The sequence below is a fragment of the Plodia interpunctella genome, chromosome 2, assembly GCF_027563975.2.
Source record: "Plodia interpunctella isolate USDA-ARS_2022_Savannah chromosome 2, ilPloInte3.2, whole genome shotgun sequence".
Lineage (NCBI taxonomy): Eukaryota > Metazoa > Arthropoda > Insecta > Lepidoptera > Pyralidae > Plodia > Plodia interpunctella.
The window spans coordinates 3198477-3223649 of record NC_071295.1 but is presented as its reverse complement, the minus strand read 5'-3'; the positions used below and the strand labels follow the sequence as shown (position 1 = coordinate 3223649).

The following is a 25173-nucleotide window of genomic DNA, read 5'->3' as shown; positions in this document are numbered from 1 at the left end:
GTCGGTGCTTGCCCTATATTTCCTCCTTGTCAAACGCCTTAATAATGCCGTATGCCGTCCTTTTCTCCCGTGACGTCACACGCAACCCTCCACGGCGCGTGTGTGCGTTCCCGATTATGGTCATCCGTGTGTGTCTGATTATGATAGTTCAATCTGATTCAACTTTTTCATATCATACTCGTAAAAGGGGTTATAGTCGGTTTGCTATAACCGTATCGGTTGACCATATCGTCAATTCGTCAAGCAAATGTTGTACATATGGCAAATTAACATTAATATGTTACTAATAGGTACGAGCACGAGCCACTCACATAAACCCGAAAGGTAGAATAAGTTTTACTTATTATTTGTGTCATAATAATAACTTATAGAATCTATATTAAACAAAAATGATATGGTATATTTTTAACTCTTGCTTATTCTGTTTCACATTTTAATTTGTAGTACAAATTATCAAAATCATTATGTACAATTGTTGCATATTTTTTTTTTACCTTTTATGATCAGAACTTCAGAAACCTGAGGGAAGGAGATTATGAAGTTTTAAATAAACATGGCAAATCCCTGATACTTTTGTAATGTCAAGTATAAAATTGCGTAGCAATAGCTCGTAGACCAGGTACGAATCGCTACGATGTCAAGCACAGAATACCTATTTTTGTATTATAGAATGAAAGCGAACTATTTAATATTGAATAGTAAATAGTCATAGAAACGTTATAATGTTCAGTGTATTAATGTATTTAAATTACAATTCTGACCGATGGATGCCACCATTAATTTTATTTAACAATTGTTCCCGGCGACGATCCAAAGCATTCCATGTAATTTCATCAGAAGAAACCAGGCGGAATCGAATGCTTTCTACCGGTAAACGTTTTCAGTGTGCTCAATTTTAATTAAATTTGTTTTATTTAACTTTCAATTGTTGCGTCCCAAGCGTTTCGAAGATTTATTTTGGAAGAGTGATCTTGGCAGCTTAATTAAATCTTTAAAACCGTTTTCGTGAAATGGCTATGGCTTTCCGGATAGAATAGTAGATGTTTTATTTAATTTGTTTTAGTATTTTTCTCTTATTATCTGTAGGTTACGATTTTTAGTGTTCATTGGCACGTGCTGATAAGGGAGATAATAGAAACAATTTAACAATCAATTTGCAATATAAAATAGGGTGGTTAGTTGCCATAAAGTCAATTCAGATACTTTTTTCCATCTCTCAAAAAAATATGAATTCTTTCTTTAAATGAAATTGATCTATTAAAGTGACTTTTTATTGTTGTGTTCCATTAAGTGAAAGCATTTATACATTATTTTATACTTAGTCAACTATTATTTAGGGCAAGTATAAAAGATTTGAATATAGAAAAGTTAATACCTAATACAGAAAATAAATATTGATATCTTATCTCCCATTTATTGTTTACATGCTAAAAGTCGTGACACAACTGTGACTATAGCAGAAAATACGTGTAAAAATGCAAACAGGTTTAATTAGTGGATGCAGCTTTTTATGTTCGATCCGTCAGTGCAATGCTAATGTTCCGTGCACCGAACACGGACAGTCACAAAGATGAATGTGGTGGGATTAATTATGTAGATACCTTTTGCAGTACGTGTCTGTGAAATTGGAATAACAGTTTTAAAAGTTTAATGAGAGTTTTTTTTGCATAGATTAGTTATTTAGTAATTAAAACATACAAATAGTTCTGTCGTTTTATTTTTAATTTAATTTAATGTGACTGGGGACTTGCGGGGATGAGAGAAAGAGTTAGAAGATGGGTTTACGCCTGGCAAAAACGTTTACGCCCAGGCGTGTGTCATTAACTACATCCGTGTGTCATTAATATCTGAGCACACCGATAGGAATCTAATGAACATCAATACTTTATTGGGTGGTCGTGACGTTTATTTGTGTACGGCCAACACCACAACAACGTACCTAACCAAATTTATTGCAAATTCACGACTACATATTACCGTCGCTTAGCAGCTTATGCAGTTGACTGTACATTGGCTTATTTTGGCATGGAAAATCCCTTTGTTGTTCCTTCGTCGCGGATGTAATCTCCAGATTGCTTTTTTGGGGGATTGTCATGAATATTCCATATGGCTGTTTTGGTAATCGATTGAAATCGATATTGTTGTTTACGTAGGCGATGCATTATACATTATTTTGATAGAACCGTGTTAAAAATCAATAACGTACTTTATGATACTTTCTCTAGATTTAAAACCTATGTTTATATTATTTTCTTCTCATTTACGCTTGATATTTAAACACAATAAAGTAGCTTTAGCAAATTCGTCTCTAAAATGTTTACAGGAAAGACATTTGTAAAACGGCTGAATTATCTCATATTTTAAATTAATACGGGATAAGTCGGCCGTTGTACATATGCCGTTCCTTTTATTGGATATATATAATATTCTAAGACTAGTTAGTCATAACCGACCGAATCCTTATTACGTTTACAACTGAATAACTTTAACATAATCGCAGGCAAAAAATTTTTCAGCGCAAGTTCACCTAACGATGTGTCCCAGGTTATAGTTTATTATTTATAGAAAGGAGGGAGACCGGAGATAGCTAGGGAGCTATAAAAAGTCTAAACCTTATTATAACTTCATACTATTTTTGCATTCTAAAAAGCTTTTACGTGCGTGTAATGTGTTCCTAGTGGACGCATGTAAAGGGTCTTTTTATAAGTACTTTATATATCGAATTTGTTATCTTAAAATATTTTAATTTTCTAATACCAGTCTAATAATTTTATTTTGCGTTATATTTATTTGTTAGATTATCGCTTAGCTGCAAAATTACGAACGAAAATAAATAATCGTATGTCCTTAAACATATATCATAAAATAATAGAAAAATATGAAAAAAAAAACCACCTAAATGCAGTAGTTGCTGTGAACGGCCCGTTTGACCTTTAACATATCTCATTAAACAAAAGAGAAATATGAAAACGAGCGAGTACCCCGTAGATTATCCGCTTAACCCTACAAAGCGGAGCGATTCCTCAGCTCGGGAAAGGCGATAGCAATCAGCAGGCTACTTGTATTTATTTACTGTAGGGTTAACTCCATCGTTAACCCTCTTAGATACAGTTACTGGAGCGTTGTCGTTATTTTTAGTGACAGAATAAACTTGATAATTATATTATGTAAATTTAAGTCAGCTTTAGCAGTTTAACAGACAGATTAGACAGATTTAGGTCAATCAAATCTTTATAGATAGAGCCTTTGCTTTCAAATATATTCTTGGGTTATTGATTTACTCTTATACCGGCTACACACTATCGCCGAAGTCTGTCTGTGAAGTGAAGATGCCGACACGAATACAAAATTTGCATAGTTTATATAAGAGCTCTTATTTATATATAATAAAAAACCAGCAATGTAATAACCGAACTAAATTCGACAAATTTCGGCGAACGGTTTGGCGACATTCACAACACGAAAGATCACTAGTGTCATTAAACTTGGTGGTAAGTACCGTTTAAAAGTCCCACCACCTACCACCTGGTGTATGGTTCTGAAGCGGAATTTCGGTCAGGAGAGGTAAAGAAAATTGTCCTTGAGTTATCATAAATTATTAAATTTCTGATTTACATATCGTAATATGTGAGTGAATAATAAAATATCTTTAGTTTGTTACCCTAAGCAAAATTATTAAAAAACGTATTTTGAACCTACTTAATCCCCAATTTTCTTTTTTTTTTTTTGCGAGACGCCTGTATTAATATAGGAGAGTATAAATGTGGTTTACCCAACAGAGCGGGAATTCCCTTGATTTCGACGCAGTCATAAAGCGGTGGCAGTATCAACAATAATTTCTGCGAACTCAGCTGGGCCCTCTTAGAAGATAAATAAATTTTAGACGCTTTGTACTCCTAATTGTGACGGAGTTTCTTGGCTTTTACTTATTTAAGTCAGTTTTTGAATTCTGCTTGTGGATCTGCTATATTTTCAGAGCAGGATAAAGATATAGAGCGAGAAACATTATAGCAAAAATATACCTTTATCGCTCTACATAGACATTGACCGATTGCTGAAAGAACGGAGTGCGGCAAATTCATAATTTATTTATTGCTTTCACAATACATATTTTATAAAATTTGACTGCAATTTTAAATATCATATGTTAATAAAACGCTGTAGATAAAATCAGCGCTGACGTATTGTTTAGTTACTGGAATTCGTCTCATGGTATTTACTTTGTGTATAATAATACTGCTTAGCCGAATATTTGCCGAATGTAGCAAACAACCGGAGGTGTTCCTTTCAGAGATCGTATCTCCTAACGCTCCTAGCTATTTCGGTTTACTGTGATATTAACATTGATTATATTGTTTTCCGGATAACAATTCATTTCGAAGGCCACATTTATCAATACCAGCACTGACAGGCTGCTAGCCCATCCCCTTTGAGAAAATTCTTCAATTAAAAGCTCTTTCCCTTGATCGAATTTGATAATCTGGGCAGGAGGAGAAGCACCTGCAATTTATCGATGGTACTCGGAGTTTGAGTAATTGGAGTGGAAGGTAATCAAATAGATGTTTCGAATACTTTAACAACTACACACAACATTCTATGGAATTCATATTAACTACTTAGGTAGGTACCTAAGAAAGGTATATACGTTCCATTGTGACATAACAAGAAAACATGGTTGGTCTGATTTTGATGACATTTAAAAGGTTTGTATATCTGGCGAATAACTAGTTGACTAGTTAACAATTAGTCAGACCTCGTGAACGCAATAATGTTTCGAAAGTTATCGCGTTACAAACATACATATATTACATTAATACATATGTACAAACATACAAATAAATTATTTTTGCCCCAAGTACATTTATAGAATTAGCTATCCATACGACGTCTTTTCACAACTACGAATCTAACCTCTTAACAACGTCGATGCTGCTCCTCCATCCTTGTCCTGTCCAGACAAAAGCCGCATTTTCCTTACTATTTCTGACTTCAAAAGGAGATTGACACAGATAACTGGCGGCTTTCCATTCAGATCTCCAAATATATACAAGAAAAACTAGGTTATGTTATCAGGCATGTGACTGATAGGCAATCGGCATCGAACAAAGGGCTATAAGATAAATATGTGAAAGTGGCAAAACATAAATATATAGATAAATGATCGTTTACCTTATCTTGCCTTGATCCTTTTATAAGCGCCAATTTGCGGTGATATACTTAAATGGCTATAAAATGTTCATTTATGTAGCATAGGCTTAACAGCGGAAAGGCAATAATAGCATTCCCAAAGAGGGTAGACTTTAGACTAAAAATATACATATTTACATAAATTAGTGTAGATACAATATTTTTTTCTTTTCCTAGCATGTTCTTAGTTGCATTCAGGGCTGTAACGCTGATCCAAGAAAACATTTACCCCCTGTTGTAAATTTCAACAGTTCGCTTGTCTGGGATCATATTAACACTATGGTTGTCTATCTACTTAAGTTATGTGGATATGGAGTGGCCGTATTCTAGGGCGGAGCCACACACTACAAATAACGCTTTTATCAGCAACTCTGCCTTATCATATGCGGTCTCAGCTACATCTGTAAGTATCTGTCTGCTAATCTAAAATTTATCTGTAATAGTTTTATGATAGCAGATAAAGACAATCGCCGACAACGAGAAAATAAGTGTTTTACTAAGAACGTAGGTAGGTTACGTTTACTTAGATTATAGTAAGAAATGATAGTGAAGTTCAATGCAATTAGAAACAAGATGTTTATCGAAATCATTTCTAAAGAAACACATTGGGAGAAGCGATAAAGACTCTTGGAATTTGTTTTGTGCTCTTGAAATTGAGTTTAGTATTTGTAATCATGATTATTTTGATTAGTTGACTTGTGTCTTTATGTGTCATACTTACATACAAATCACGTTTACTTCCCGAGGGAACAAAGAGAATATCGATTTCTAAAACTCATAAATTCCATCTCAGATAAAATTGATCTTGGTTTCATACAATCTTTATATGAAACTAAACTAAACTACAGTTCATTAAACTCACCTTCCTCTACCGGCACAGGGATGTATGTACCACCCACACCCTCTACATAGCCATTCATTGTATCACAATGTACGTGATAGTATTTTAACAGCACTAATAAACTTTTATCTGTGGAAACCGTTGCCGGTGGCTCGAATAGCAACACTGCTTGCAAAGTTACTTTGCTGGCATTAAACATATTTTTATCTGGTGCAAGAAGTCACACTTGAGATACTACTTACGTCATAGATATTTTTAAAAGGCGTGTGATAGTTTTAATGCTCATAAAAAGATTTCACCCGCACCTTCGCCAGACGCTATTATAAAGCTATTAAAACTAGTTCAATATTCATCGGTAACTTTTTAATTTATCAATTTCATCTAGTTAAAGACGGTGTTACTAAAAATCGTCTAGTTATAAATTTTGCCCGATATTGGAAAACCGTTTAACAATTTGTCTGCACCTTTGCTTCTGAATATAATATCAGAAAGCTCGTTTATTACTTTAATTAAATTACCAATTAATTATAGAAAAAACACAGGGCTAATGTAATTATTTTTTGTTTCGTTGATTGTCTTGATGTTTTCATACTATACATGCGGTACCTAGCCTAATCTAAATCTGTCTTGATGTTGGCCTCCGCTGTCTTTACGGGTGACAACAGAAACGTGTTGAAAAAAACTATGAAATCCGTTTTTTTTTAATAAATACATGGATTTCAATAGTAAGCCATAATATCAGTTAATCTCTATGATAAAATTAGCAATTAAGTATATAAGCCCAACAATAATGTAAATATTACATCAGTGGAAAGAATAGGCCAAACAAACATGCAAACGCTGATTGTATATTGCATAGTTCTGGTGGCAGCCACTTTCGCGGGTAAGAACATTATCTTTCATAGAAATATAGTGAATTAAAGAATAATATTCAGAGTTCAATAGATAAATAAGATTAGAATGTAATGGTAATTATCGAGTTATCTTAGATTATAATCTATGCGAGTTATGTATGAAGGACAGTACTAAAACTGGTAAGACACCATAGCTTTCCATAAAATAGCCATTCAGGTCTTAATAACGGCATTCCAGAATGCTACAGTAAAAGATTAGAATTATGGGAGCATTTTTTCAAAACTGATAATGTTATTTTCCCGAGTAGGGTGTGCCGTTCACAAGAAATGTATTCTTTGGTAGATGAAGCATAAATTTAGTATTATATTAGAACTTAGAAAAAATAGGATAAAATAAGAGTTTTTATTTTTGTTCAGCGGAACTTCCAGAATCAATTTCTCGCAATGGCCAAAGGATTGTAGGAGGTTCGGTGACCGACATCAGTCAGTGGCCAGAAATGGCTGCACTGCTGTTCTCTTTGGGGACTACTGGCCATACGCAGTCTTGTGGTGGTACTATCCTGAATCAAAGATCTATCTTGTCAGCTGCTCACTGTTTTTAGTAAGTATCTTTAATCGAAGCAAATGCTAATCAACTTAACAAATGCAGCGGTTTTTGAACCGGCAGAAGCATTTGTTGTTTAAAATTATTTTTCTTTCCCTTGGCCCCTTATCCCATGCTAAGTGGGGGTCGCTTTTAAATTTTTTTTTGCGCTTATTTATTCTGTCATATGTTATCGATTCGGAAATTTTCTTTCATATTATTTTTGCTATTTAAGTAAGTTTTTTCATACTATTACAAACAATAATGTTAAGACCTCGATCACATGGAAAATTATTTGAATAGTCTACTATATAGACAGCGATCATCGTCTCATCTTTTTTTTTTAAGCCTCATGCCACAAAAGGTAAAAGTTGAACAACATAGTTCACCTACAAGCACTGTCTGTTTTGTCAAGACTTGAAAATATCGACTCGAATCGAACTCGCGTTTACGGTGTCCAATATTTTCAGTGGCCTCGCTCCAGAGAGATGGCAAGTGCGATTGGGTTCCACCAATGCCAACAGCGGAGGAGTTGTGTTCACCACCCAGCAGATAATTAATCATCCACAGTACAGCCCTCTCACCAATGACAACGACATAGCCATTTTACGTGTCGCTGGAACCATCTCCTATGGCAACAATATCCGCGCGGGAAGGATCGCTGGTGCTAACTATAACTTGGGTGATAATCAAGTCGTCTGGGCTACTGGATGGGGATTAACTTCTGTAAGTAAAACAATCTATGTCATGACTTAGTTCACACTAAGATGGCTGCAATTCGGGATAATACTAATAATATTAGGATTTCGGAATGATTATGATTAGTATACTATGCACTATTTCTTGTTATATTGCTCGGTAACACTAGGTACCAATTAAAATTTCATCGAAACCCACAAGTAGATATAGACTGAAAAATACACATATTCTCACACACATCCAAACTTTCGCAATTACAAATATTATTATTAGTATACTTCTAATAGAAATAACATGTAAAATTTATGATTTTTACAACAGGCGGGTGGCAGTCCTTCAGAGCAGTTACGTGAAGTCCAAATCTGGTCTGTGAACCAAGATATCTGTAGAAACCGCTATGGATCTGCTGGAGCGACCATCACTGACAACATGCTATGCTCTGGTTGGTTGGACGTCGGTGGTCGCGACCAGTGCACGCAAGACTCTGGTGGTCCCCTCTTCCACAACGGAGTCGTGGTCGGTGTCTGCTCCTGGGGTTTCGGCTGCGCCGATCCCTTCTTCCCTGGTATCAACGCTCGCGTATCACGCTACACTGCTTGGATTCAAGCTAATGCATAAAGCTAGTTTAATAATAAATTATCTTTTGTTTTATTAAACCAATCTGTCTACATTCTATTTTTTCTTACGAGTCCTAACATGAGAACAATCTTTGAAGTGTTGAAAATATATCAAATATTCGTTCAAATCCCCATATTTTATAAAGTAAAACATGTTTTAATAAATAAAGTAATTTCCTATAAACTATATTTATTTATATGCCTGTAAAGTCATAAAAAACATGGTAAAATTGTATACACAATAAGAATTAAAAAAAACTGAGTTAATTTTCCTTGTTTATTTTCTCTAGTCTTTAATGATTTTTTATATTTTTTTCAATTATTAGCCATACGCATAGAGGGGTTTTAACGCAGATACATAATATCTTAGTTTATCTTCAAAAATAAGCTTATTTGATAAAATAAATTATATAAAAACAGAAAAACATAAATATTTATTCATTAGTGACAGAAAGAATAACATGCGCACTCTGATTTTCTTAGGGCTGGTTGCAGCCGCTTTTGCGGGTAAGAAAGCACATGTTTAACATTTTACAATGTGATATATACCTAACTTTCTAAAATTATGAATATCATGAAATCAGTTCATCTCTCATTAGAGAACTGGTAACTACAATGTAACTAATAAAATAGTAACATTATTTATCATTATGGTATTAGGCATTGATGTAAAGTGGGATGCACTAGTCAAAGGCAGTCAAAGTCAACTTTGACGGTAACTTTAATCTGTGCAGAAAAACACAAACTTCGCAATTCTTTCTAAAATTTGGAAAGCACCCAGGTTACTTATCCTAAGACTCTTCATCAGAACTAATTAAAATTAACTATAGATGTGGAACTACACAGGAACATCCTACCAAAATGTTATTCTCTTAGGTATATTTTTAATTTGGAGATATTTTTCATACAGCTGAACTTCCGACATATGCTTCCCGTGGTTCAAGGATTGTTGGAGGTTCGGTGACTGACATCAGCCAATGGCCTGAAATGGCTGCTCTGTTGGTTACCTTGGGATCTGCTGGTCACGTGCAATCCTGCGGAGGCACCATCCTGAACCAGCGGTCGATCCTGTCGGCTGCTCACTGCTTTGTGTAAGTAACTGATTCCGCGATTGATTTCCGCTTGCCACGATCAATATCAACAATATCGATATTTCCAATTGACCGCAAGTTTTATATGTGCTTATTGTATGGTCCAGAACATGTGGTCTTGTACCGTAAATACTGGACGAAGATGTACCTACTGGACATATAGCAATTATATGTTAATTATACAGCTTCTTCATTGGTAACTAAATATAATACTTTAAATAAGACAAAACTAAGTACAAAGTTTATGTACTATGGTTATATATGTCGCTAGTTGCCCTATTTTCCACGTCTGTTATTGATCTAAGTGTACATCTTCGCAGTGGCTTCACGCCAGCGATGTGGCAAGTGAGACTGGGCTCCACAAACGCAAACAGCGGAGGAGTTGTGTACGCAGTACAGCAAATAATCAACCACCCATTGTACAATACTCCGGTGATGTTTGACAACGATATTGCGGTTTTGCGTGTTGCTGGTAGTATCACCTACACCAGTAACATCCGCGCGGGAAGCATCGCTGGTGCCAACTACAACCTGGGCGACAATCAAGTCGTGTGGGCTACTGGATGGGGATTAACCTCTGTAAGTATACATAGTACCTAGTGACGTGCCATTCTTAGGATCTTATCTCTCATTTTCACATGTTCTCGGTTATATTCGGACTAGGAACCCACAAGTAGATATAGACTGAAAAATACGCATATTCTCACACACATCCAATCTTTCGCAATTACAAATATTATTATTAGTATAGTTCTAATAGAAATAACATGTAAAATTTCTGATTTTTACAACAGGCGGGTGGCAGTCCTTCAGAGCAGTTACGTGAAGTCCAAATCTGGTCTGTGAACCAAGATATCTGTAGAAATCGCTATGGATCTGCTGGAGCGACCATCACTGACAACATGCTATGCTCTGGTTGGTTGGACGTCGGTGGTCGCGACCAGTGCACGCAAGACTCTGGTGGTCCCCTCTTCCACAACGGAGTCGTGGTCGGTGTCTGCTCCTGGGGCTTCGGCTGCGCCGATCCCTTCTTCCCTGGTATCAACGCTCGCGTATCACGCTACACTGCTTGGATTCAAGCTAATGCATAGAGCTAGTTTAATAATAAATTGTCTTTTGTTTTATTTAACCAACCTGTCTACATTCTATTTTTTCTTACGAGTCCTAACATGAGAACAATCTTTGAAGTGTTGAAAATATATCAAATATTCGTTCAAATCCCCATACATTATAAAGTAAAACATGTTTTAATAAATAAAGTAATTTCCTATAAACTATATTTATTTACATGCCTGTAAAGTCATAAAAAACATGGTAAAATTGTATACACAATAAGAATTTAAAAAAACTGAGTTAATTTTCCTTGTTTATTTTCTAGTCTTTAATGATTTTTTATATTTTTTTCAATTATAATGTTACGTGATGATCTTTTTAAATAATAATAGCCATACGCATAGAGGGGTTTTAACGCAGATACATAATATCTTAGTTTATCTTCAAAAATAAGCTTATTTGATAAAATAAATTATATAAAAACAGAAAAACATAAATATTTATTCATTAGTGACAGAAAGAATAACATGCGCACTCTGATTTTCTTAGGGCTGGTTGCAGCCGCTTTTGCGGGTAAGAAAGCACATGTTTAACATTTTACAATGTGATATATACCTAACTTTCTAAAATTATGAATATCATGAAATCAGTTCATCTCTCATTAGAGAACTGGTAACTACAATGTAACTAATAAAATAGTAACATTATTTATCATTATGGTATTAGGCATTGATGTAAAGTGGGATGCACTAGTCAAAGGCAGTCAAAGTCAACTTTGACGGTAACTTTAATCTGTGCAGAAAAACACAAACTTCGCAATTCTTTCTCATATTTGGAAAGCACCCAGGTTACTTATTCTAAGACTCTTCATCAGAACTAATTAAAATTAACTATAGATGTGGAACTACTCAGGAACATCCTACCAAAATGTTATTCTCGTAGGTATATTTTTAATTTGGAGACATTTTTCATACAGCTGAACTTCCGACATATGCTTCCCGTGGTTCAAGGATTGTTGGAGGTTCGGTGACTGACATCAGCCAATGGCCTGAAATGGCTGCTCTGTTGGTTACCTTGGGATCTGCTGGTCACGTGCAATCCTGCGGAGGCACCATCCTGAACCAGCGGTCGATCCTGTCGGCTGCTCACTGCTTTGTGTAAGTAACTGATTCCGCGATTGATTTCCGCTTGCCACGATCAATATCAACAATATCGATATTTCCAATTGACCGCAAGTTTTATATGTGCCTATTGTATGGTCCAGAACATGTGGTCTTGTACCGTAAATACTAAGCGTGACGAAGATGTACCTACTGGACATATAGCAATTATATGTGAATTATACAGCTTCTTCATTGGTAACTATTATAATACTTTAAATAAGACAAAACTAAGTACAACGTTTATGTACTATGGTTATATATGTCGCTAGTTGCCCTATTTTCCACGTCTGTTATTGATCTGAGTGTACATCTTCGCAGTGGCTTCACGCCAGCGATGTGGCAAGTGAGACTGGGCTCCACAAACGCAAACAGCGGAGGAGTTGTGTACGCAGTACAGCAAATAATCAACCACCCATTGTACAATACTCCGGTGATGTTTGACAACGATATTGCGGTTTTGCGTGTTGCTGGTAGTATCACCTACACCAGTAACATCCGCGCGGGAAGCATCGCTGGTGCCAACTACAACCTGGGCGACAATCAAGTCGTGTGGGCTACTGGATGGGGATTAACCTCTGTAAGTATACATAGTACCTAGTGACGTGCCGTTCTTAGGATCTTATCTCTCATTTTCACATATTCCCGGTTATATTCGGACTTGGGATGCCCCAAAACCCAGTTCATTTATGAAAAAAACCCATTAAATTTTGAAGATTTGGCTATGATTTTACAACTGGGTCGCCTGCCTGATGTCGACCCTCATTGGTAATGCTTGTCAGTCAGTCAGAGATCAGGAATAATATTCTTCTTATACATTTAAGAGCTGAATACTGTATTACTTCGTATAAATATAACTTAGAGTGAATTGTACCAGTTGAGTGAATTGTTTGACGTTGATTTTAACCTGCGCGCCACCGACGTTTATACAAAATGACGTACTCTACATTTTTTGTGCAGGTTAAAGGTATCGTCAACGTTGACAGTGTAATTCACTTAGAAGTTGTAAAAGATTTCATTTTCTTTATAGGCGGGAGGTAGTCCTTCAGAGCAGCTGCGAGAGGTCCAAATCTGGACTATCAACCAAGACGTTTGCAGATCCCGCTATGGTGCTAGACTTACTGACAACATGCTGTGCTCAGGCTGGCTGGACGTCGGTGGACGAGACCAGTGTACTCAAGACTCCGGTGGCCCCCTCTTCCACAATGGTGTCGTTGTCGGCGTTTGTTCTTGGGGAGCCGGCTGTGCTGATCCCTTCTTCCCTGGTGTTAATGCCCGTGTATCACGCTATATTGCCTGGATACAAGCTAATGCCTAATTATTGACTCTTTCGTGTTTTATTTAAACAATTAAATGAATTAAAGTTTCATATGTCGTCTTTAAATTGCATCTTTCATTTGATATGAATTTTTAACTGCCGCGGCACTATAGGCCGTTAACGAAAGAGAGAAATAAAGCAGATCATTAGTATTAAAATATATATAGCAGGTAAATAGAAATACTTAACAATGCGAATATAAATTATTTCCTACTTGAACTATTCAATCAATATTTTGAAAATCTACAGAAACAACAGAAGAAGTTAAAGGTAACTGCAGCATTGGGAGTATGAAATTGAAATATATTTTTAACGTAGTATGAAAATTAAAATTAAAAAAGAATTGTGGACAGATATCGTAGTATAGCCCCAAGTGTAAAGAGATAGACAAACATAACATTCCCAAAGAGTGTCCACATCAGGTATCCTAAATACACACACCACCAAACCTGACTGAACGTTGATAACCAACAGGTTATTAAAGATCAGTTACGATTATGGACTGAAGAGTAACCCGCTGGTAATACAAGACTAAGGATGCTACTTATCTTTAGTTAATTTATTGTCGGAAATGGAAAACCAATGATAAAATGATAAAGCTAATCAATTTTTCATTGGGACTTAAACGTAAATCCCAACAAATTCATATATTCAATAATCTTATCTATTTTGATACTAGCTTCGGCAAGCAGCTTCACTTATGTAAATATTTTTTCAATGAGAATTTGATTTTTTTTATGTTGCTTATAGAGTCACAGTCAGGCATATACAGTCACTCGGTTCACTGACTTCATAAAAAGAGTGTTTCCAATTCGTCACAATATTTTATTTTTATTTTCTTTCTAGCGGCTCGTCTCGGTTTTCCTGTGTAAAACATAATATATTATATACCTAAACCTTCCTCAGGAATCACACTATGTATTGGTGAAAATCATACGAAAAATTGCCCGGTAGTTTTCACGAACAGACAGTCAGACTCGGCCGGGGACTTTGTTTTATAATATGTATAAAGATGTATGTTACTCGATTACTCGAAGAGACCTCTCCAGGTGTCAATTGGAACAAATCTATTTGCAAGTTGGTCACACACATAGTGTTAAGATCTGATAATGGGATCTCGGACAAATCTAAGATTTTCGAATATAGTAGGTAACCTTGCAGCGATTTCGTTATTTTATAGTGACTTGAGCATTTGCTCTCGGACAGCACAATTTTGTAAACTCAACTGATGGCATTGACATGACATCGAGACATGAAAACTCACAGTATTTTATTAAACATTTTTATTTCAAGTTTGCATTATAATCCTACTAATATTATGTGTATTTGTTACTTTTTCACGCAAAAACTACTGGATGGATTATTATGAAATTTGGTAAACGGGTAGAATATACTGGATGGATTATTATGAAATTTGGTAAACGGGTAGAATATAACGTGGAATAACCCATAGGGTACTTACTTTTTATCCCGAAATTCCCACGGGAGCGCAGTTCCGGGGCGCGGCTAGTACACAATAACTGAATGCTAAGCATTGGCTGCCGGTTTACTTTTTGGACACTTGGAGTACCTTAGAGAAATATAATAGGGTACCTAAGTACTCATACTAAATACATTGGAGCATTTTTATCCTCCAATGAAAGAAGGAGAGGAGATAACTCCTCGATAGTTTAGATAGGTAGAGAGTTAAGTTTTACGTGTCTGTGTATCTGTATGTCTGTCCGTGGTATCGAAGTAGTCAAACGGATGAATCGATACTGATTTACTGTTTTTTTTATTTCAAAGAGAATTTTATCGAGAGTGTTCTTAGTTATGTTTGCTTTCAGCCGTATGGAAAATCAATAATAGAAGTAGACGTACTGTTGGTAGGACTTTAAAAAATCCAGTTATCAATATTAAAGATGGTAAAACAAAAAGACCCAATATAATCTCTCTACTAATTTTGATTTCTTATAAAAATTTTCGGCCACGCGAACGAAGTCGCGGGCATCAACTTGTAATGAAATAAGCACTAAAAGTGCCTATTACAAGTGCTTGTAAGAGACTATAAATTATTATTTTCTTGAGTTGGAAGTCGATGCCAAGTATATCAAAAAAATATTTGATTAGTGAAGCTACCTATGTCACAATATATTAAATAATAAATATATTAGGACAAATCACACAGATTGAGCTAGCCCCAAAGTAAGTTCGAGATCTATTAAACCTATAATTTGGACAGGTGTATATACCTACGTCGGCAGTCCTTCATAAAATACCAATTTCGGTTTTTTCTTCGACTTTTAAATACTCAACAGACTTTCGAAGAATCATGAAAACTTCAAGAATTTTTTTATAAATTGAATTGATTTAACCGAACTTAACTTTGAAATTACTTACCAGTATGTCCAAACTATATTAATATCTAATAAATGCCACACTAATAACGAATATTATCTAGCTAATTATAATTTACTGCGAAAAAACATTCAACAAACATTAATTTTTTACTTTGTTTTAAGCTAGCTGTGCCCGTAACTTACATTTAGGGACTTCATTATTAATGTTGCTTTCGCAATAAGTAATAAGTAATATTTTCATGAAATCACAAAACAATCTCTTCAATTAAAAGAACAATTATAAAATTAAGCAAGAACAACTCCTTAATATCAAGCTTTTCGTTGAGCTGACTAGAAAAATTGTACACTATTTTGACTATCAAAATTGCAGACTGTTTTGTTTCATCTTTCATAATTGAATATTTATTTATATTTTTGCCACTATGCTTATATAAAGTCTGTAATTTTTGCAGACTTTTCGTGCAGATTTTTTTATAGATTAAGAATTTGGGTAGTAAGACATTGGGTGAAGGTAAACTGTACTGTACTTACTAGAGAGCAAGAACTAGAGAGTTCTTGCTGAAATCGTTGATATTGCTTAATTGATTCCCTCAATCATTTATTGTTACATTTAATAAATCCAGAAAGAATTTTTAAAAGATAACTTGTTATACGTATTTTCAAATTCATCAATATTTTTAGAAAATACCTATGTTCCATATAACATAGGTATTTTCTAAAAATATTGATTATACATATACATCCCTAATATTTATTGATACTAATGGGAACATAGGTATTTTCTAAAAATATTGATGAATTTGAAAATACATACATAATTAAATAATTTATTGTTTCATTATAATTATGTATTTTTTATAATTATATAAATTAAATATATAATTATTTTATTTGGATTACCAAACATAAATTAATTTAATAACCCATGTAAAATCAAAGCTTATAAAAAATCATTAATAGGCATTTCATCTAACCTTACTATTTAAATTACTTAAATTAAAAAGGCAAACATTAATTAGCTAAATTCTATAAATACTGATATACCTTCTTTACAATAAGCTTCTCAAATTAATATATATTATTTTTTACATTAAATAAAAAAAGTAAATATGAAATACTTTGAAACGGATTGTTCAGGAGGATTTTTGCGACAGACTGCTCTATGAAGACAATCACAATATGTACACCTTATCGCGAGTAAAAATCTATCCAATGTCTTGGGGTCTAGCCCAAATGATATCACAATTATCTCTTCAAAATACCGATTATATTTAAAATACAGATAATGCTATAAGTATCTAGTATAAATACTGGGAGATCGCGGATGTAACGTAATGAAAACCGAAGAGGAACAACATGCGTGCTCTAATTGTCTTGGCACTGGTCGCCGCTGCCTTTGCAGGTAAGAATTCAATTTTTTTTTCAGTAGTAATTTTAGTAGTGTTTTTTTCCTCGTAATGAAAGGAAATTATGTTTTATCCCGAAAAAGTTTCTTATATTGTGGTTACTTGAAATAGAACATATATTTACAGATATTAATTTAAATTGAAAATTCTTTATTAAACTTAGAATTATATACATCACTATTGACATCAAAAATTTATTTAAAACTAAGATTTTCAAAGGGCAGGTGAAGAAGAAGAGACGCAACAAACTTCAATGCAGCCTTTTTCTTTTCTCATTCAATTCAGTAACTAATGCTCATATTTAAATGCTCTTTACACTAGTATTACATAACCATGATCATATATTTTTATTTATTATCAAAAACCAATTTTTTTTTATAATAAATATTTAAAAAAATTATTACTTGTAAGATACATTGTGTTTTCAAGCGATGGTCAAGTCAATCTATTTATTTAAAACCTAAAAGATTTTTAATATTGATATGATAATAACTTGCGTAATGACTTAAGACAGAAGGTCCCTTAAGTAGGGACTAAATAAATTAATCGACTAGGTAACATACATCTCACAACTTTTTACGGTAGAAAAACTGAGCTGCGAGACTTGGGTTTTTACAGCATGTTTTTTAATGGCATAAATAATTCAATTAAATACATAGTAAATAAATAAATATATTAGGACAAATCACACAGATTGAGCTAGCCCCAAATAAGTTCGAGACTTGTGTTATGGGATATTAACGATACTATATTTTATAACAAATACATAGATAAACATCTAAGAGCCGGGCAATCAGTTAAAGATCATTTTCCATCATAACCCGACCGGGGATCGAACCCGGGATTAATTCAGAGGCAAGCACTTTACCACTGCGACAACGAGGTCGTCAAATTAATACTTTACAAATAATGATATTTATTTATTTAAAACTTTATTGTGTAAAATTATAACCCCACCCCCCATTTTGAGGGTGATCAGCGAGAAGCCTGACTATCCGATTTATGTGTACTGGGTACACGCGCATATGTACATTCCGGGCCCAGAAGCCGTTCAGGAATAGTAGATTAGTAGCCAAGGGCTGTAAGGCACCAATTGCAGTCCGAAATTAGCAAGGGCGCCTATAGTTCGAGGTGCAATTGATGCTTACACCCGAGCTAACTACTCTGCTTTACATTTTTTTGTGAGGTAAGTAGAAAAAAACGCAATAAAAAAATCCCAAAACAAACAATATTTAAAGTAAACGTTATCTATTACCGCCTATTATTATTGAAAAGAACCAAGTAAAGAACTTTTTATTTTTTTTTTAAGAACGAAATCGAGCTTCGGCATTCGATACCTATTTAAAATTGATGATTAATATATTTATAGGAAGACAAGGCTGAATAGCGAAGCCACCTCTTTGGTCATTGGGCTGAATGCATGATGTCTATTGCCAATATGAGGTTAGATGTACGCGTACTTTTTGAAAGAGTGAAATATTTATTTTTAATTACTTACCGCCCTAGGGATTATTATATGGATTATATGATTGTGCTAATTGGTCACGTACAAGCCCCATTTGGGGGTAATGGGGACCTACTTATCGAATATGAGAGATGTAAAAGATTTTTATTTATCTCATTTCATGAATTCGTTATTATCACATAAAGCATGTTATTCTTTCCAAGATAACTCATAAATTGCATTTGGGTGGAATTAATGTTGCCAGAGATGACGTGGGTTATTTAGAGATTATTATATAAATAATAACCAAAATTCTATCGCCCTCCGCCATATGTCTGTTTCTAAGCTTTCTATTAATCCATGGAACGGATTTTGATGCAGTTTTCACTGTTATTTAGACATTCATTCTCGAAGGTTTGTTTATAGGTGATTCTTGCGAAGCCGTAGTTTATTTGTATAAAGTTTATTGTACTCTTAGCACGATAATGGTTTCAATGTTATAATACTGTATTTTTCTCTTTAGATCGTTCTAATTAATTCATTGCTCATTTAAAAGTTTTAACTCCACTTAAAAAAACTTTCGTCTGAGCGTTTTTATGCTTGATTCCCTTTTTAACTTTAAATTTAAACGTTAGCACGTGGTATGAAATGCGCGGGGAAGGTTGGTAATTCAATTGTAAAGTCAGGCCCTGGCACCTTGTGGTAGTAAGATAGTAAGGTGGTAAGTTTTTCTATCAGACTGTATCATTTTTATGAAGTTATGACCAGATTTATAAATCTGGTCTGTCAATTAGGGATGCTGACGACTGTGCCAAGTGATGATGAAAAAGTTGAAAAGCGGACCCTGGGTTTCGATGCTCAACGGCCGCCAAACCTGCAAGACCTGCAAAACCGGGAATACGCTCATGAGAGGGAAAGAGAGAGTAGTTTTATATGAATATAAGGAAAACACCTGGGAAAAGATGCAGTGTAATATAAAATATACCTTAATTTCAGCTGAACTTCCAGCAGACCCTTATCCCAATGCCTCAAGGATCATCGGCGGTTCGGTCACCAGCATCAGCCAGTGGCCTGAGATGGCCGCTCTGCTATTCTCCTGGGGAACCACTGGCCACAGGCAATCCTGCGGAGGTACCATCCTGAACCAGCGGTCCATCCTCTCAGCCGCTCACTGCTTCGTGTATGTATTACTTTATTTTTAGAAATTATTTTTGGAAGAAAATTCACAATTTATGCTCTGTATAGTAAGTGTATGGAGCATATTAACTTGTAGCGTATAATCATCTAAGTAATTTAAATCCCTGATAATTTCAGTGGTCACGCCACCGCTAGATGGCAGGTTCGTCTTGGATCCACCAACGCCAACAGCGGAGGAGTTGTGTTCACCACCCAGCAACTGATCAACCACCCTCAGTACAATAGCCCCGTTCGATACAACAATGATGTCGCCATTGTCCGCGTCGCTGGCTCCATAAGCTACGGCAGCAACATCCGCGCTGCTAACATCGCTGGTGCCAACTACAACCTGGGTGACAACCAAGTCGTCTGGGCTACTGGATGGGGATATACTGTAAGCGCAAAATATTTTTTGGTCTCACTAGTTATTCAGTGCCATTCAAATTTTCGCTTTGTGAAGTTTGATGTATAACAAAGTACCAAGACTTTGCGTTTCAGACTCTAAATGGCATTTTAGTGTAGAAACTACTATATGCGTTGTTTCTGTTTTAACTTTAACCTATCATGTTTGAGGTTTCGTCTGATACTGATAAAAATCCGTACTAACTTTTGCATGTATATTGTAATGTTTATAGATAAATTATATCCATTATCATAGATTACACGTATTCATTACTTTGTTGTAAACAACCAAAATCCAAATTTTCAAGCCACTAACTTCAACGGTGTAGAACTTTCATATTTACAGTTTTTCACCCCTTTCATCCCCTTCGGAGTAGAATTTCCAAAAATCCTCTCTTAGTGCTCACCTACACTCACCTATATGCCAAATTTCAGCTTCCCTCCCGGCAGTTTCGGGTGTATGTTGTCTGTCAGTCAGTCACTCACTCATTAAGGAAGAGTTTTATACATTTTGCGCCCATTATATCTATATCAGGCTTTAATCGATAAAAACTATTTATATTCTGTTTATACCTTTCTACAAAATGTTAAAGTAAATCGGTTCCGTGGATTGTTATTTTAATTTTCCTACAGGACTTCCCTCATTTTCCAGGATGAAATGTCTGTAGGATGTTAACTCGGGATTACGAAGAATTTTTGATTCATAATTAGTTTTTCAATTATCCTACGGGAACCTGATCATTTACCGGGATGAAATGTATCTACTTTTCCTACAGGACTCTCCTCTTTTCCGAGATGAAATGTCTATAAGATACCCGGGATTCTGAAGCATTTTTGATTCATAATTAGTTTTTCAATTATCCTACGGGAACCTGACCATTTACCGGGATGAAATGTATCTAAAATGTTAACCCGGTATATAAGGTACATACCAAATTTCAAGCAAATCGGTCGAGTAGATTTCAAGTGATGCGCGTTCAGACAGACAGACAGTCAGACAGATAGACAAAAATTTCCAAAACCATATTTTCGTCATCTATATCAGTAACTAAGTATATTCAATGAAGAATTTAAAAAATATATCCAATGTATAAATTTGGCCTTTCTTCAATTTTATTATATGTATTGATTCAGTATTACTGTATGAATTAACAAAATAAAACTTTAATTAAAGATATTGCTGGTTTCAGGAATTTGGCTCTACATCTGAGCAGTTGCGTCAAGTCCAAGTCTGGACTGTGAACCAAGCGATTTGCACCAACCGCTACGCAACCCGAAACTGGGTTGTCACTCCCAACATGCTGTGCTCTGGGTGGTTGGACGTCGGCGGTCGCGACCAGTGCCAGGGCGACTCTGGCGGCCCTCTCTTCCACAACAGAAACGTCGTCGGCATCTGTTCCTGGGGCATCGGATGCGCTGACTCCTTCTTACCTGGTGTCAACGCTCGTGTATCCAACTACATTGGTTGGATCCAAGCTAATGCATAAATACCTTAAATACACGATGGTTTTCTCGAAATAAACATGGCCATATGATTACCGGAAACTAATTCGATATTTTATTCGTTAATTTTGAGCCTTTTGTTTTAGTTTTCATATATTCTATATTTACTTATTTATTTTAAATAGTTTCTTTTTTATTATTTTCGTGCGATGACTAACAACTAACGATTTATCTTTTTAAGTGATAACTCTCATCACCGGAATCACCAATTTAGATAAAATTTTAGATGGACTGATAAATAGATTGGAAGGAATACTATGGTACTTACTATGGTTTTGGTTATGAATTAAATTTACTTTTATATGATTATATGAAAAGTGAAATAGTAATACAAAATTACTATAATTAAATTACAGATATGTGTTAAATGAGTAATTCCATTGTTACCTAATGAAGTTCATATGCTTTATTGAGAGACTTTAATTTAAATACTAAATATAAAATGTACAAATTTACATACTTACATTTATTAATATGAAAAGAATAAAATTCTGCCGATCAAAGTTGTTTCCAGTGATTTACGAATTTATTTTATTTTCCGATCGAAAAACATAAATTTACCTGGAAGTCGAAATAATTTTAAAGGAATTTTGTTACCAAACCATGAAACGAATGGGGAATAAAATTGATGAAGTTTATAGGGGAAATCCATATATGGAAACCTGTAAAAATCCTGTAAACTTATTTAAATTAACTTATATTTACATATTCATTGGTTAATATTAAAACATTTTTATAGTAAGTAATTATTTAGTAAGTTTCCTTATTTGCATATATTTAAACAGAAAACGAACAAAAATATTCAAACGAATTTTCAAAAGATTCGATTACGTTATGGTCATGCTTCTTAAATGCACAATTCTTTCAAATGTTTTACAAAATTAATTCGTTGAAGACTAGATTGATACTGATACTTAACTTCGACGAAAATAAGTGTTTCTATTCTTATCTCGGGAAAAACATAAATAGATAAATTAGGATAAGATTGATGAAGGATAATGAATACTTAGTAATTGACGTATCCATAGTCTTGCTCATACAAAAATATAATATCAATTAATCCTTTAAATCTTCCAAATTAAGAGATTATCGTGATAATAATAATAGTAATTAAGTATAAATACTGGTCTAAGGTAACAGTTTCATTACTGAAGAAGAATTGGATAACCATGCGTACTCTGATCGTCTTGGCGCTGGTCGCAGCTGCTTTTGCAGGTGAGGTTTGATAATCATTCATTATACTTAAAAGAAATCCATAGAAACTAAGCAATGATTCGTTTTAAAAACTAACTAAATGTTATGATTTAGAAGTCACATCATATCTAAAAAAAATTACTAATAATTACCACTAAGAAAAACTTTTTGTGATATTTGTATTTATTGTGTCTTTCTTAATAGCGTTGTATATTTCTCTTTAACTTTCTCTTAATTCGGTACTATGACGCCTCATAGCCCGGGTTAGCGTTAAAAAGAAACTTTATAAGATTTGGCTGTGATTTAGCACCGGTCGCCTTTCTGACGTCAACCCCTCATGGAAATGCTATTATTGTCTATCAACTGTCAAGTCTATGCGTCCTTTAATCGTCTTGTATGACATCCACGGAGAGAAATGGAGTGGTTGTATTCTAAGGTGAAATCACAATTGACATCCGTTACTCAAAGGCAGCAAAATAATTCTTATGTAAAATGCTTTTTTTAACAGCGGAGGTTCCCTCCGACCCCTACCCCAACGCCCAAAGAATCGTTGGTGGTACGGTCACCGACATCAGCCAGTGGCCTGAGATGGCCGCTCTGCTGTTCTCCTGGGGAACCACTGGCCACAGGCAATCCTGTGGAGGTACCATCCTGAACCAGCGGTCCATCCTCTCAGCCGCTCACTGCTTCGTGTAAGTATTATGATTATGAACAATAAGGCTGATGATTTTACATGAACTTCGATGAAGTTTAAAATTTACGAAAATGGAAATGATCAATCATCTTATTTTTTCTTTCAGTGGCCACGCCACCGCCAGATGGCAAGTGCGTCTTGGATCCACAAACGCCAACAGCGGCGGATCCGTCTTCACCACCCAGCAACTGATCAATCACCCTCAGTACAACAGCCCCGCTCGTTACGACAATGATGTCGCCATCCTCCGCGTTGTTGGCACCATCAACTACGGCAACAACATCCGCGCTGGTAGCATCGCTGGTGCCAACTACAACCTGGGTGACAACCAAGTCGTCTGGGCTACTGGATGGGGCACAACCTCTGTAAGTGTCTCGAAATAGCGTAATAACACAAATACTAAAATAACACTGATCCTGAAGAAATTGATCACAGATTTAGGAGATTCCAGATTTAAGAGATTCCATTAAGTAAAATTCTAAAATGCTTGGTTTAGACTTCCTTCATCTTATTGCACATGTGGTGAATTTTATGTAGAATGAAGAATTCTGACATCATATCAATTGCTTGTTTACAAAGCCATAGTTGCTAATGAGTTATTGTTTTCTTCCAGGCTGGTGGCTCCCTCTCTGAGCAGCTCCGTCAAGTCCAGATCTGGGCTGTGAACCAGAACACTTGCAGGACTCGCTATGCCTCTGCTGGCTGGACCATCACCGACAACATGTTGTGCTCCGGGTGGTTGGACGTCGGCGGTCGCGACCAGTGCCAGGGTGACTCTGGCGGCCCTCTCTTCCACAACAGAATCGTCGTCGGTGTCTGCTCCTGGGGTCTTGGCTGCGCCGATTCCTTCTACCCTGGTGTTAACGCTCGCGTTTCCCGCTACACTGCCTGGATTCAGGCTAACGCCTAAGTTTTTTTTTTACGAAAATAAATATGATTGGTAATTGAATATCGCTTTTAAGTCCTAAATACCTGACAATTTATTTATAGAAAACAACATATCTAAACTTTCGCATTTATATTAAATATACTTATTTTTTGTACAATGATTGTGTAGTAAAATCGTTTTGTGACTACCGTTTGGACGTGTGTGCGGTAATGAAAAGCAAGATAGTAAAAAGTAGTTCCGGTTGTGTTCGATTACACATGTTAGCTTCTTTTTCGTGACATATAAAATTCTACTGTATTATAAGAAGTGAAGATTATAATGAGAAATTAGTACTTGGAAATAAAGTGTTTGTTATATGCATTTTGATAAAATAAAATGATAATAAATGAGGAGTTAATCACTTCAGAGAGATAATATGGATAGCATAGCACTTACCAATTTATCAATCCATTACATTGCAACTGTGCGAATTAATAATGTTAATATACAATATATTACTAGTGTGATAGAATATAAAGTATATCTCTCTATCTTAAATGAAAGACGGATTTTCTTAAACATGAAATTATATGACTTTTTGTGTCAATCAAAATTGTGCTATACGCTACAATTTATTAATAATATATCACATTTTACAAATCGCGCCACGAAAGTCGAGATCTGACGTACCAAATTTGCTTGCTGAATAGCAAAATGAACTATAAATCGTCTACTGATCAGCAA

At 35.1% G+C, this 25173-nt stretch overlaps 6 protein-coding genes across 13 annotated transcripts in view; 5 read left to right on the top strand and 1 right to left on the bottom strand.

Moving 5' to 3' along the window:
• kcc (kazachoc) overlaps positions 1-25173 on the bottom strand; it is a 214378-nt gene that overhangs the window by 73461 nt on the left and 115744 nt on the right. The window contains exon 1 of one of the 8 annotated variants that reach the window (XM_053765022.2): positions 4912-5008. The exons of the other annotated variants lie outside the window; for them this stretch is intronic. Coding sequence (XP_053620997.1) covers positions 4912-4969 — 58 coding nt within the window. The 5' untranslated portion in view covers positions 4970-5008. Of the gene's footprint in view, positions 1-4911; positions 5009-25173 lie in introns of those variants that run through there. 8 annotated transcript variants of the gene reach the window in all.
• On the top strand, positions 6797-8820 carry LOC128681386 (trypsin CFT-1-like). The gene is made up of 4 exons (XM_053765238.1): positions 6797-6911; positions 7300-7483; positions 7936-8191; positions 8486-8820. The coding sequence occupies exons 1-4, from the start codon at positions 6860-6862 to the stop codon at positions 8780-8782; spliced, it is 789 nt and encodes a 262-aa protein (XP_053621213.1). The 5' UTR covers positions 6797-6859; the 3' UTR covers positions 8783-8820.
• LOC128681410 (trypsin CFT-1-like) lies at positions 9199-11013 on the top strand. The gene is made up of 4 exons (XM_053765275.1): positions 9199-9288; positions 9692-9872; positions 10193-10451; positions 10667-11013. Exons 1-4 carry the CDS (start codon positions 9243-9245, stop codon positions 10961-10963), a joined length of 783 nt encoding a protein of 260 aa, XP_053621250.1. The 5' UTR covers positions 9199-9242; the 3' UTR covers positions 10964-11013.
• Positions 11410-13469, top strand: LOC128681417 (trypsin CFT-1-like). Its single transcript, XM_053765287.1, has 4 exons — positions 11410-11498; positions 11902-12082; positions 12407-12665; positions 13116-13469. Exons 1-4 carry the CDS (start codon positions 11453-11455, stop codon positions 13401-13403), a joined length of 774 nt encoding a protein of 257 aa, XP_053621262.1. The 5' UTR covers positions 11410-11452; the 3' UTR covers positions 13404-13469.
• LOC128681400 (trypsin CFT-1) lies at positions 17037-21719 on the top strand. The gene is made up of 4 exons (XM_053765262.1): positions 17037-17144; positions 19589-19772; positions 19907-20162; positions 21361-21719. Exons 1-4 carry the CDS (start codon positions 17099-17101, stop codon positions 21655-21657), a joined length of 783 nt encoding a protein of 260 aa, XP_053621237.1. The 5' UTR covers positions 17037-17098; the 3' UTR covers positions 21658-21719.
• On the top strand, positions 22738-24510 carry LOC128681393 (trypsin CFT-1). The gene is made up of 4 exons (XM_053765251.1): positions 22738-22888; positions 23376-23559; positions 23668-23926; positions 24175-24510. Exons 1-4 carry the CDS (start codon positions 22843-22845, stop codon positions 24469-24471), a joined length of 786 nt encoding a protein of 261 aa, XP_053621226.1. The 5' UTR covers positions 22738-22842; the 3' UTR covers positions 24472-24510.

Coding starts and splice junctions, on each gene's coding strand:
- LOC128681410 (XM_053765275.1), top strand. CDS start 9,243: ATGCGCACTCTGATTTTCTTAGGGCTGGTTGCAGCCGCTTTTGCGG. Junction 9,289..9,691: donor GGTTGCAGCCGCTTTTGCGG/GTAAGAAAGCAC, acceptor TTTTTCATACAG/CTGAACTTCCGACATATGCT. Junction 10,452..10,666: donor CTGGATGGGGATTAACCTCT/GTAAGTATACAT, acceptor TTTTTACAACAG/GCGGGTGGCAGTCCTTCAGA.
- LOC128681400 (XM_053765262.1), top strand. CDS start 17,099: ATGCGTGCTCTAATTGTCTTGGCACTGGTCGCCGCTGCCTTTGCAG. Junction 17,145..19,588: donor GGTCGCCGCTGCCTTTGCAG/GTAAGAATTCAA, acceptor CCTTAATTTCAG/CTGAACTTCCAGCAGACCCT. Junction 20,163..21,360: donor CTACTGGATGGGGATATACT/GTAAGCGCAAAA, acceptor TGCTGGTTTCAG/GAATTTGGCTCTACATCTGA.
- LOC128681386 (XM_053765238.1), top strand. CDS start 6,860: ATGCAAACGCTGATTGTATATTGCATAGTTCTGGTGGCAGCCACTTTC. Junction 6,912..7,299: donor GGTGGCAGCCACTTTCGCGG/GTAAGAACATTA, acceptor ATTTTTGTTCAG/CGGAACTTCCAGAATCAATT. Junction 8,192..8,485: donor CTGGATGGGGATTAACTTCT/GTAAGTAAAACA, acceptor TTTTTACAACAG/GCGGGTGGCAGTCCTTCAGA.
- LOC128681393 (XM_053765251.1), top strand. CDS start 22,843: ATGCGTACTCTGATCGTCTTGGCGCTGGTCGCAGCTGCTTTTGCAG. Junction 22,889..23,375: donor GGTCGCAGCTGCTTTTGCAG/GTGAGGTTTGAT, acceptor TTTTTTTAACAG/CGGAGGTTCCCTCCGACCCC. Junction 23,927..24,174: donor CTGGATGGGGCACAACCTCT/GTAAGTGTCTCG, acceptor GTTTTCTTCCAG/GCTGGTGGCTCCCTCTCTGA.
- LOC128681417 (XM_053765287.1), top strand. CDS start 11,453: ATGCGCACTCTGATTTTCTTAGGGCTGGTTGCAGCCGCTTTTGCGG. Junction 11,499..11,901: donor GGTTGCAGCCGCTTTTGCGG/GTAAGAAAGCAC, acceptor TTTTTCATACAG/CTGAACTTCCGACATATGCT. Junction 12,083..12,406: donor TCGGCTGCTCACTGCTTTGT/GTAAGTAACTGA, acceptor ACATCTTCGCAG/TGGCTTCACGCCAGCGATGT.